Source organism: Crassostrea angulata, chromosome 10 (assembly GCF_025612915.1).
Source record: "Crassostrea angulata isolate pt1a10 chromosome 10, ASM2561291v2, whole genome shotgun sequence".
Classification (NCBI taxonomy): Eukaryota; Metazoa; Mollusca; class Bivalvia; order Ostreida; family Ostreidae; genus Magallana; species Magallana angulata.
The window spans coordinates 55801931-55815845 of record NC_069120.1 but is presented as its reverse complement, the minus strand read 5'-3'; the positions used below and the strand labels follow the sequence as shown (position 1 = coordinate 55815845).

Genomic DNA, 13915 nt, shown 5'->3' with positions numbered 1-13915 from the left:
AACAGCTTGGTCAAAAGTTTGGTGCATATAATACAGCTGAACTATGTTTATTCCCTATTTCAGGCCCAAAGTGGGGGTGTGTATTAAACACCACTGCGCATTATAAATGGCAAAATATGGTAATTAGAATTTCAACCAGTTCTTCTTCCTGATTGAGAACAGACAGTTGTGTGTATCACCCTTGGTGTAAAAATATATCAAACTTGTTTTTATCATGGAACCAACCATTTCATGTGTTTGCAGAAAATTAGAAATAAATTAAAGAAATCTCTTAAAATAATATTGCTTTATTTATAAATACATTAAAACATGTAATCAAGCACTCTAATCAAATTCATACAAACTAAATAATAAGAGTTAAAGATAGACAATAAATAGCATTCTCAGTAATCATTTTAAACACACAGCATACACATTCAGTAAAAACTTAATTGTAGTACATGCATTTACTTCATGCTGACATTTTGACATAAAGCACATAAAATATGCCTGTGAATTGGAACATCCCAGTTAAATAAGTACTAATCACCCGCTTTATTTAAAAAAAGTTAAACCATCGGTTTCAAAGATTTCCTTAAGTACCTAAATTGTGTCGTCATATATTGATAAAGAATTAACCTCCACAGTAAGGGAGGCTGAGGATTTTAGTTTAAAGAAGAATAAAATATTCATAGGAAAGGGAAATTAATCATTTTATGACAAAAATTAATGTGAAAACACAATTTTAATATGATGATTCAATCATTCCTGTAACCTCCTACAAATACAATATCTATTGAAGCAGAAATAAAGACATGTAGCATCATCTTACACCGAATGTAAATGTACATGAAATAAATACTAAATATGACTTTGTGATAACAAACAACATACAGCATACACTGCTCAACTCCTTCAAGGTTTGGCCACTCAACTCTGTAAGCATCCAGTCACTTAATACATGATACAGTAGCCTCAATTTTATGGTCCCCCAATCACCATCCCTGGAGGACCGTGACATAGATTGGAATGTTCCTTTGAGGATATCACATGATTACATAAACTGTGTCAACAATTAATACATGATATCTTCTGATGCAATCATGTCTTATGCAATTTCAGTACAATGTATCTTGCCATTTGATGTACTTGCAGTAAAATCAAAAGGAAACAATTAGAGTTAATGTTTCCTATTTTCCATTCATTCGACAAGAATAATTAGCCAGAAAACAATAAATAATTAATGTTATCATAATTGAATTGTTTTAACATTAACCAAGGAAGATTTAAGATCCCAGTTAAGTTTCCGCCATTTGTACGAAAAGATCACTCAATAACCTTCTCCAACAAGTTAATCAAACATGATATACAAAGACATACAAGTTCTGGATTTAAAACAGTTTCAAGCCTGTGTGTGGATGCCAGTGGATTGTCATTTTGCTCTTACAGTGTCAGATACTGGATTTCAGTTCTAAATGGGGTTTAATATACGTTAATGAAATTGTATGAATAGCATATTTGCAATATATAAGTAATGGCTGAATTAACTAAATCATGTTTAATTATTTGTGAGGAAATGAAGAACAATGAGTACTTAGACTTACATGTAATAAACATTGAGTATCAGTGAATTATCATCACAGTTAAAAATCCAAATTAAAACATGCCAACAATTAGTTACAGCAGTGAGAAATAATCAGGGATACAATATTATCACAAAAGTTTTCTCGCACACAAATAAAAGTTGGTTGACACTATTTCAACACCCAAGTAATTCAACATTATTTTCTGTGAAAGGTCTTTAGACTTTGAAATTTGTATGTCAATATAAATACAGTATATTTAACAAAAATCATGTTTCCTTCTTTTTTTCACAAATGAACACGTACAGGTTCACATGTTTCAAGCTCAATATATAACAAAAAAAATACATGTACTAATTACCCCTTGTATCAATTAATGCAATTCAAAAGAAAAAGGGGGGGGGTGAGCTCAATGAGTAGTTCCTACACATTTCTGTTCACACAGAACTTTACTTGTCGACATTGTAGTACCTGGACTCTCATGGATTAACAGACATGTATACATTAGATAGAAACCTTCATCTGAATGAGAGGCAGATAAAATGGCACAATGAAATGATTTATGAAAATACAGTAATTGGATCAGATGTGATGTATATGGTCCTTGTCTCCATACAGGATCCCTATGTCCTCAGCTCACACAAGTCTCCCTGGCCCTAGATACATTACTATAATGCTGTAACCCTGAGCTGCCTGTGAACAAAGTGATAGACGTCTCTACTGTTTTGGTTTTATTGTGAGTGCCGATATCTTGAAGTGATCACACATTTCTTGAACCTGAAACAAAAGCAAGGAGATAAGATAACAGGCAGCTAAAAAACGAATCACACAAAGATGCTGAAAACAAGAGTTACACTGAATTTTACAAGTTATTTTCTTCCCAGGGAGTCAATCTGAATCTTATCCCTGGTATATTGGCTAACACTACATTGAAATTCAACCACAAGTATACACTTAATGAATGCATATCAGGACTACTTCAAGTTACTAACATAAAGATGAACTGTGGGTGTACAAAACCAACATGAGATGACTTACCACATTGAGTCATGGACACCAAAGTGTTTACATTAACATGAGCAGACTTACCACATGGACACCAAAGTGTGTACATCAACATAAGCAGACTTACCACATGGGCACCAAAGTGTGTACATCAAGGCCAAAACAAATTAATGATTTGTTTCTCAGGCACCGCCGCATCAGTAAAATCATCGCCGCATCAAACTTTTTTATCGTCATTTTTCCGGATTTTTTTTATATCTTATCATTATCGGTTTTCTCTATTATAGAATCTATGTAAACAAACGCTCAGAACAAATGCTTGTCTCTGTCAGTGAAAAACGTAATTTTATCTGAAACATCTACCCAGTGACCAACCTAGGGGGCTACCTGGGCTAAATACAACATTATGTAGATATGATTACTCGCTTTGTGGTCGGTAACTTCGCCAGAATTTCCTCAGAAAGAGAGGTTGAAGTTGCCCTGTATTCTGAGTTCACGATCGTGAAAGTTAACTCCAAATGCAATAAAATGATAATCATCTAATTCAAAAGACATTTTCATAGCCTAAGTTAACCCCTGTTGTGATTGATAACTAGCGACTGTCTTATCTTCATAGGTTATAAATACGGTTTATGCAATACTGTGCACTGAAAATTACAACCGATGTTTATAACTTTAGGTGCTGATATTATATACAATTAGTTGGTAACTTGTAATTAATTAATAACTCTGCCAAGTTAGTGCTAAAATAATCATGAAACCGTTTTTCTACAGTTATCTTTAACTACAAAATTCTCTACAACCAACTATATGACAGTTGTAATTGGGTCAAAGGGTTGGACTAATACCTCCAAAATACACTTAAACACATAGACTAATTTTATTTGTCACTTAGCCAACACAATTACGAAACATTTCAGCTACAAAATGTATGAATACACATAATAAATTAAATTTTAAAAATTGGATAAGATTTTATATTTTTCAGGAGTTGTTTTAATTGACTTGCTTCTAATCAAATTCAAATTAAGGTTGAATCTGTGTATAAATGTACATGTATTATCATTAGCATTATGCCATTGTCAAAGAATGGAAGTCTACCTGATTTCTCCCTATTTTTTTGTGAGGGAGAATTTCAAAAGTGAAGTCTCCCTAAACTAAGTGTGCTCTGGGTTGGTCCCTGTTAACACAACCACTGAAATTTCTTTGTTATCTTCAGAAATTGAAGCCTCTGTGATATTGCATAGAAACAGGAATAAAGGACACTTGTATTGTTTGAGAATTTTATGATGACTTAATTATTTACTTTTCCTTGATTTCTGTCCTCAAGGCACAGAAGATTGATAAGAAAACACCCCCAAATGAATGCTTTATTTGATGAATTTTTATATGGCAAATCAACTAGTAAAATGCCATAAGAAGTCCCCTATTTCAGTTTAGACCTCTGTTTTTACTGTGGAGGGGAAAGATGGGCCGCAAAATGAAACAGGGGCATAAACCATTTGTCTTGTTTATTCATCTGCAAAAACTCAACCTTATAAAAGGAAACTGAACAGTTTAAACTAAAAAGAACAAATTAAAACAAATGTTTAAACTTTGCCAATGTATGAGCTTGATGAATATCTGCTGATGAGTACACAAATAAATCATATAATATGGGTCACAGTCATTGTAAATTTTGTGTGAAGAAAAATATAAAAAAAAAAAAAAAACCTGCCTTCCTCATCAAAATTTCAAAATTTTGGCCCGAGAAACTAATGATTAATTTTTTTTGGCCCAACATAAGCAGACTTACCACATGGGCACCAAAGTGTATACATCAACATAAGCAGACTTACCACATGGACACCAAAGTGTATATGCGCAGCAGTGACTAGAAAGCAGTAGGCCCACAGAAGGTACACCTCTAGTTGCCCTAGTGACAGGAGTGATGAAGCTGCTACAATGGCAGCTAGGGGTAGTATGAGCCAGTTTATGAGTTCACAGCGAGTATCGCTCATCTGGCTGATAATCAGGCGACACTGCAATACAGGCATGCATAGCAATGTCAACAAGCAGAAATTGCATGATAAAAATAATATTAAAATAGAAATAACTTAAATTTTACATCAATTTATTCAAAGATGATGTAAAGATAAGTAAAATGGAATCATTCTTTGACTTATATCAGGTTGATCATTACAGTATGGTACATCAAATCCAATAAAGCCAAAAGGCTTTACTACTTAAATCCATTTTTGTGAATTTTCCAAAATCTCCAATCTTGTTGTAGCATAAATTCTTTATTTCAAAGAAGTCTCTTGATCATACTAAATGTGCCATATAATATACCTTACTAATAAAAAAGATATAAAAGCTGGAAATGATTTCTGTGAAATCGCAAACTCTCCCACATACAACTTTAATTGTTATTATTAAAGGTATTAAAACTAAGATAATTTTCCTACTTGTATGTTCAAGTATGTTAATGGCTATTCTCCTGGCTCTTTGCCTATATTCTTCATTAAAGGAAGTGAACATGAAAAAAATAATTGTTGCTTAATAAATTTTAAAAGCCTTTTGAAACTTAAAAATGAGGTCTGTTACCTTTTTGTTTATTTCTATCAAGAGATTTTATCAATTTAACACTCTCAGTGAAAGGTTTATGGAGGTAATCCATTATTCCCCAGCATGCATCTGTTCTCTGACGTAGATAAGCCACATTGCTGCTGGTGACTGGGTCAATGTTGGAACTAGGCCAGTGTTTATGTACAGAGTTGATAAAAGTTAAGAAGAAAAATATGCCTTGATGTGAAGAAAAATTTTGTGTATTGTCATGAGAAGACAAGGATTTAGTACATTTCTATAAATGAACCTCGGATAACTATTTATGATTTGTACAAAAATGAATATAGATAAACTAATTTGTGAAAGATAAGACCATCACATTCCAGATGTTTGTACGGAGATGCATGGGGCAGTCAGTGTTTACAAAAATAAAATGCTAGTTTTAGATTTCAATTCAAAATGATATGAAATTGTAATTCCATTTTCTTTGTGGGGTTTCCTACCGTTACTTTTTATTTAAATGCCCTGGAAATTTTTCTGATTTGTTTTTTTTATACATAAGATCTTGATGACATGAACGCCGGTTTTGTTTATACTGTCAGAAGAATAGCAGGACTAAGACACTTTTTAAAAGTCAGGATGCTGTGCATGCACCTTGTGTGCTCATTTATCTAGCACACATAATGCTCAAACTCATAAACAAGAAATTCCAGAGTGCAAGAAAAAATAGGTCACGATAACACTGATCCACGGACATTCCATTCTAGTTACATGTCACATTAACTGCTGGTGGGAATGCATCATTCTGAGATCCAAAATCTTCCTCCATAAACACTGTTTAAAATGACAACTCTTTACATAATCCTTTCAAGTTTCCATTCACATTTTGATGATGGCATTTTATCTCTGTTACTAAACGTGTGTATAAATGCAATGTGTCTCACTGACGGCAGCATCAGTGCTGCCCTCTCTTAGATGCTTAGAGATAACCCAGCAGGGAGGTAATGATTTTAACAATATGGCAGCGCTCATGGATTGCAAGAATTAGTTATTCTAAGTGGTATATCTTTTTACTCAGGAAAGCTCTGTCTAAACGGTTTTCAGATATCATTATACACATCAAACAGACAAATTTTAGCCCTTGATAATTTTTTCATGTTCACTTCCTTTAAATGAAATTTTTCAAAGAATAATTTAAGAAATTATATGTCATTGATACTTATTGAAATTTTGATGACAAGCAAACTATGGTTTGTGCACAATGATAGAATGTGTTCGGTGGATACATACAGCAATGTACGAGAATGCGGTGCCGGTGGTCCAGTAAAAGAGGCGGGGCTGTAGCTCCATCACCTGACAGGTCGACACCCGCGCCCACACCACCATCAGGGAGAACAGCAGGAACGTGGACACCAGGGGGCGCAGCATCTCCCACGGCCCATACAGTTTTCCTGTTCCGTCCCGGTACGACCTGCAGCACAATCAAACAGTGAGTCATTACCCTGCCTTGTGGGTAATTAGCCAGAAGAAAACCAAAAAGTGACAGACAAAACACGGAATCTTGATGATGCTTCAGTAAAAGGTGTAACTGTTTATTGTATTGGATTTAAGTACGTTCTGTGAAGTACCTACTTGTATATGTTCCAAAATGTAGCAGGGAAAGTAAGAATAAAAAATCCCACTGTAAACACAAAAAAAATAGAAAGCTTTACATTCAGAAACCACACAATGACTACATTAAGTAAAGTACATGTATTACAAAACAATTTTCATACATTCCCTTTATGCATTTTTTATCTGTCAAAAAAAAAATTCACTGAAATATTTTAACGCAATGGCCTTGACACATTGTCCCTCTTAGTACACCATATCACCTGTTGATGAACTCTATCTGCTTAGTTTACTCTTAGTAAAAAAATTTTACACTGCAAGGTGTCTCTATTACTGGTACTCTGAGCAAGTTTACTGATATCAGCAGGATCACTCACCATACATGACAATTTCTATGACCTCTGAGCAGTACATGTCAATCACTGGGAATTTAAATTTCCAGAGGTCATGACCTCCCACAAAGGTCAGAAGGTACACACCGGTCATTGCCTGTACAGAAATTTACATTTAAAAATCACGAGATTTGAAAGTTCAAAACACACAGAATGACATGCATTCAAAAGGATAACAAATTGTAGTAAAATGTATTGAATAAGTTCTATACAGATTTTAATATGTATATACAAATTTATATGTTTTTTATTCTCCTGCCAACTCTTAACATGAGAAAGGTGTCCGAGACATAAATTCAATAAAAGATTATATTAATGAAATCAATAAAAAAGCAAAGTCAAATGTTATTCAAGAATGCACTTAAGAAAATATCAGTGTTTTTACTTCAGCACCACTGGATATGTCATCTGGCATTTAATAGAGTTTTGTACCTGATAAACAGTACGATGCAAACTTTTTATCTGTCATGAATTGACAACATGTTTTGTACCTGATAAAAAACTTGATGCTAAATTTTGTATAAATCTGATTTGACAACATGTTTTGTACCCATGATAAAGAACCTGATGTTAACCTCTGTACAGATTATCAGACTTTATCTCTTGTATTGCCTCACCAGCTGGCTGAGGTCGTACCCCCAGGGTAGGAAAAGAATCTTGGTGTTGTACTTTTCCCAGTGAGACAGAATGAAGCACAGCATGACCCCGGTCACGATGAAGTAGACCCTGAACACCCCCACCCCATACTCCCCGCGCCCAAATATGGAGTACAGGGCCACTGGCAGGAACAGTGTGGCCCAACTGTCCAGTCCGTGGTCAAACAGTTCCCCCAGGGGCGAGCTGGAGCCTGTCCGCCGTGCCTGCTTCCCATCTATACCATCTACAATCACACAAACACACTCAAACATGCATTAAATTAACCATGGAGAATTAAAAATGGAGAAATTAGATTGCAGAAAATCTAAATCCAAGAAAATGTCATTTGGAAGATTGTTTAATTATAAAATATCAATAGTTACTGTATATAAATCATACATCAAAAAATTTAATAGCACATGTTTACTGGAGTAGATTTTTTATGTAGATTGGAACCCCCACACAGAATATCAAACAAACGTCCATTATCCATCAGATCACCTGCCACAGGTGTGTCTGTCTCTATACCAACGGGCTCATACCTAGAGTATGGGACATGAAGTTGTTGAAGGCGCAGACCAGCCACACCCAGTTAGGGATGGGAAGGGCCTCAGGGTGGTCTCTACTGGCCGCAAAGAAGTGAGGGTCATAGTAGGTCAACAGAGCAAAGTTCACCAGGAGTTGACAAAAACCTGTCAGGGTTAATAGATTTGGTGCCACCCATTTGGGTACAAACTGCAATGTAAGTTAAAAGGATTAAAATAATTCTAACATATCACAAATATTTCTCAATAAAAAGATGAATGTTAAAATATTCCATTGATCTGCATTCAAACAGGATTAATTTTTTCTACCAAGAGAAGGTTTTTGAACCCAAAAGCGTTGTTGAAGAAATAGAAAACACACATCATTGAGAAAACATAGGTAATCACAGATTACAAAGCTCACCGAGACGAGACATCACCCTTATGAGGCATCACCTTTATGAGACCTCCTTTATCATATTAAATGAAAATCATGCTTTATGATCTTGGATATTCATGGATTCTGTTTTGACACAATATCATATATCATCTGTTAAAAAATTGTATGATAATCATATGTTCATATGTTAATCAATACAATAATATAAAATCAAATATTGCATCCTATCATATTTACAAAATATATCATATAATACAATAACATACCATAATAAACAATGATGAGATATGATATTGTAACATATGATATGACATTTTGTTTTCCCTTGGACTGAAATGTCACATTTTCATTGGTTTAAACATAGCACATGATTGCCTCATATATCTCTATATTTGTTCTGTGAGAAATAATAATAGGCAATATGGCCGCAATTGGTCGACGCTTCGCTTACTCATTTCGACATTTCATAGTATTTTATACATAAACTGCATGCTGTAAGTTCTTAAAGTATTTGGAGTTGTTGCCTTTTGAAATTCTTTAAAATTAGAGTAGTTGCCCTTAGAATATTGACGTCACATTGTTTTGTCTGGAGCAGAACAAAATGGCAGCGACGAAATTTGCTCAAATCTCTGCAGAGGAAAGGGAGAAAACATTTGAAATTGAATAGCAACAAAACATTGTAAGTAAACATGGGCAAAGCAAAGATTTTTAAAGAGTATTTGAAAGGTGAGATGAAAATTTTGAAGAGTTTAAATGAGTTTAATTGGACGAGATGTAAGGCATCTTGTACATGGCTTTGCGTAGATCATCGCTATTTGTGAATAAATATGTCGCTTGATAATCCTCGAGAAAACAAAACACTTATTAGGTATGTTACTGACTCACTACGGAAATATATTGGGTTGATCAATCTCATAGAAGGCTCGGCTTCGCCTCACCATCTATGAGATTGATCAACCCAATATATTTCCGTAGTGAGTCAGTAACTAACCTAATAAGTAATAGTATTGTGTTATACATTATTGTATTTGATCACATATTACAATATTATAATATATAAAACAATTTAGTATTATATAACAATATCATATGACATAATACATCATAACATTGAAACATATGATATTATATTGTATAATATAGTATGATATTGTATGATACTGTATCATTTTTGATAAATAATATGATATTGTATCATATGATACAACATTGTATCATATCAAATGATACAATATTATGTGATAAAGTAAAATATTATATAATACAATAATATATTATACATATTGTATCATATGATACAATAATATATTTTACAATAACATACAATACAATTTCATGTGATGTCATATTATAAACCAATATCATATTATACAATATGACATAATACATCATAACATTGAAACATATGATATTATATTGTATAATATAGTATGATAGTATGATATTGTATGATACTGTATCATTTTTGATAAATAATATGATATTGTATCATATGATACAATATAATTTGATACAACATTGTATCATATCAAATGATACAATATTATGTGATAAAGTAAAATATTATATAATACAATAATATATCATACATATTGTATCATATGATACAATAATTTATTTTACAATAACATACAATACAATTTCATGTGATGTCATATTATAAACCAATATCATATAATACAATATCGTATGATACGATATTATATAATATTACAATATTATACAATTTCATGTGATATAATTCTATATTACAGAAACTAATATCATATTATACAATATCGTATGATACAATATTATAGAATACACAATATTGTATCATAGGATACAGTATTATATTTTGCAATATCTTATGTAATAGTATCATGTGATAAAATAATTAATTAATTATACAATATAATATTATACAATATTGTATCATAATATACAATACTATATATAAAGATATCATGATACAATATCATAACATAAAATATAAAAAAAATTGATACAATATCATATCGTATCATATAACTTTTTATAATATTACATATGATATTATATTGTTTCATATTAAACAATATTGTTTCATACCATACAATACTATATCATAGGAATCATATTATATCATTTATCAAAAAACACATCTATCTATCGGGCAAGTTTGAGTGGGGTAGGAGATTTCTCTAGCATCCTTGATAATTGAGATCAGGCTCTGCATCTGAAGCAACCTCTGCGTTTCATTTATAATATAGTTAAATCAACTATGCAAGCTATCATCTATTTATAAAACATGTGACCTGCTCCAAAAAAACTAACCCTCATCCAGCATCCGAAACATCTGGCTTAGATTCAGCATTCAAGCCTGTCAGGTGCATCAGTATACATAAAACGCATCTCCATGCAAGTTTGGTGAAGTTCAGACCAGTAATAACTAAGATATCATCATCAGAGGGCACTAGCAATTAAAACCTTAACCTGCTCCAGCATCTGCAACCTTTGGCTCAGATTCAACATCCATGCCTGTCAGGTGCATCTGTATCATAAGACACACCATCCATTCAAGTTTGGTGAAGTTAGGACCTGTAAAAACTAAGATATATTTTTTAGCATCCTTGATAATGGAGATCAAGCTCTTCATCTGAAGCTTCCTCTGTGATTCATTCATATTACAGTTTAATCAACTATGCAAGTTTGAAAAAGTACTATTATCTATTAAACATGTGACCTGTTCCAAAAAACCATATCCAGCATCTGAAACCTATGGCTCAGACTCAGCATTCAAGCCTGTCAGGTGCATCAGTATCATAAGACGCATCATCCATGGAAGTCTGGTGAAGTTAGGACAAGTAATAACTAAGATATAATCATCAGAGGGCACCTGTTTCAAAAACTTTAACCAGCTCTAAAAACCTTAACCTCCTCCAGCATCCGAAACCTATGGCTCAGATTCAGCATTCAAGCCTGTCTGGTGCATCAGTATCATAAGACGCACCATCCATGGAAGTCTGGTGAAGTTAGAACAAGTAGTAACTAAGATATAATCGTCAGAGGGCACCTGCAACAAAAACTTTAACCAGCTCCAAAAACCTTAACCTCCTTCAGCATCTGTAGCCTATCGCTCAGATTCAGCACACAAGCCTGCCTGGTGCATCAGTATCATAAGACACACCATCAATGCAAGTTTGGTGAAGTATGGACCAGCAGTAACTTAGATATTGCTATCAAAGGGCACCTGCAACAAAAACTTTAACCTGGTCCAAAAACCTTAACCTCCTCCAGCATCCGAAACCTATAGCTCAGATTCAGCACTCAAGCCTGTCGGGTGCATCAGTATCATAAGACACACCATCCATGCAAGTATGGTGAAGTACGGACCTGCAGTAACTTAGATATTGCTATCAAAGGGCACCTGCAACAAAAACTTTAACCTGGTCCAACAACCTTAACCTCCTCCAGCATCTGAAATTTAGGACTCAGATTCAGCATCCAAGTCTTTCAAGTCCATAAGTAGGTCAAGATGCATCATCCATGCAAGTTTGGTGAAGATAGGACAAGTAATAGCTTAGATACAGGACCTGCAACAAAAACTTTAACCAGGTCGGGACGCCGACGCCGAGGCCGAGGGTATAGCATAAGCTCCCCCTGACTTCGTCTCGGTGAGCTAAAAAAAGGCATTACAAATTACAGGTTAATTAATTTATTTTCATGCATTTAGCATCAAAAGTCAATAGGGGCTTGGGCAAATTTAAGTATGATTGTATATCATAAAATATGAACTTGTATATTATATTCTTTATATTTTTATAACTCTCTTTGTACACAGTTTCCCTCATACAAGTTCGATCAGTCAAGTTAATTAAACATTTTATTTTCCAAGAATTTAATGCTTTCAACCTTTAATAAATATTTTTAGAGTGCATGTATATCTCTAACTCAGTATCAAAAATAACCCTTAAATTGAACAAAATACGAGTACTGTAGAACATTTTTAGAAAAATAAGTAGACAAAGACTGGATTATCTTTGCCTACCTCTACCACCCAGTTCCAGAAGGGGTGAGTGATGTACTTGCTGACCGGGCTGGTATCCACCGCACTGTACTGAAATTAAAAAAATATGGTATGTAGACCACTTCATGTACGTTTATCATGAGATGGAAACATTGGAGACACAAAATAGCTGGTTTGTAACCACTACAAGTATGCTTATAATGAGACAAAAACATTGGAGACAATGAAAAGTGTGAAAACCTGTATGCACTATCATTAAAGGAAATCATGGGAGAGAATTAATTTAATGCAAAAACACACGATTATCACAACTAGCTTGACTAACTATAAGCATCGCAACATTTGCTAAGCAACACATTTATTTCTATTTTGTGGATATAAAACATTGAATGCAAATGGGATTAAATTACCGTAAGAATTCAAAAATTTACACTGCATATTTACATTCTTTTTATTTACTTAAAAGTATTTGATGACTGAGTTGTAAAATTTGTTTGATATATGCTTAAAATAATTTCATCATGATTTACACATCAAATCACATAAAATAATGTCATAAAGATTTACACATCAAGTCACACATAAACAGAGGAGGATGTAGTGGTATTCTTTACAAGAAACAAAGAGCCCTTCACCTTGGCTCAGAATGTGCTTCTTTAAAAAATATGACCATTTTAATGGAATTTTGAGAGAAATTAGGATAATATACATCTTATGTTACCACAGCTAAATAGATCACTTAGCTCAGGTGAGCTAAAATTCAACAATAAAAAATTGGTAGGCCTACATTCAGGCAAAATTTTATCATAAATAATTGTGAATTGAAGATCACCAATAGTTGGGCAATAAATTAAAGAGGTTCTGAAATGTGGCTAAACATCCATGATTTTATCCAACAAAAACCAAAAATTTGAAATAAAAAACAATATATATATTGAATATACTCCGCACTGGACACGTTTGGACTCTGTATTCAGGTATTGTGACTACTGTCAGTGATCTAACCACAAGACCGGTTTATGCATGTTTCGCAATACCTCTGTAATACTTAGTGATTTCTAACTCGTAAACTGAAGTAAAACAATTCAAAGAGTAAACAAATTAATGATTAAATTACCTTATATTTGTCAAATCCGGCCAAAACCTCTGGAGAAAGGTATGTTGTCATGCTGCTGTGTGAACGTCCTTTTCTAAAAATGAAAGAAGAACATTTTTCATTGGTATTTTCGTTTCAGTCGTCCAATCAAAAC

General features: G+C 33.5%; 1 protein-coding gene across 1 annotated transcript; it reads right to left on the bottom strand.

Moving 5' to 3' along the window:
• Positions 1-271: 271 nt before the first annotated feature.
• On the bottom strand, positions 272-13894 carry LOC128165474 (ethanolaminephosphotransferase 1-like). Its single transcript, XM_052830072.1, has 9 exons — positions 13783-13894; positions 12687-12755; positions 8296-8488; positions 7735-7997; positions 7103-7214; positions 6747-6795; positions 6405-6585; positions 4406-4588; positions 272-2339 (listed from the first exon to the last, which is right to left on the bottom strand). Exons 1-9 carry the CDS (start codon positions 13831-13833, stop codon positions 2280-2282), a joined length of 1161 nt encoding a protein of 386 aa, XP_052686032.1. The 5' UTR covers positions 13834-13894; the 3' UTR covers positions 272-2279.
• Between the last annotated feature and the right edge of the window lie 21 nt (positions 13895-13915).

What these genes read in the sequence shown, in the direction of transcription:
- LOC128165474 (XM_052830072.1), bottom strand. Translation starts at nt 13,833, where the DNA reads ATGACAACATACCTTTCTCCAGAGGTTTTGGCCGGATTTGACAAATAT. An exon ending in CCGGATTTGACAAATATAAG is followed by an intron (nt 12,756 to 13,782) that starts GTAATTTAATCA and finishes TTTTAATTTCAG; the next exon opens with TACAGTGCGGTGGATACCAG. An exon ending in CCGCATTCTCGTACATTGCT is followed by an intron (nt 4,589 to 6,404) that starts GTATGTATCCAC and finishes CCTGTATTGCAG; the next exon opens with TGTCGCCTGATTATCAGCCA.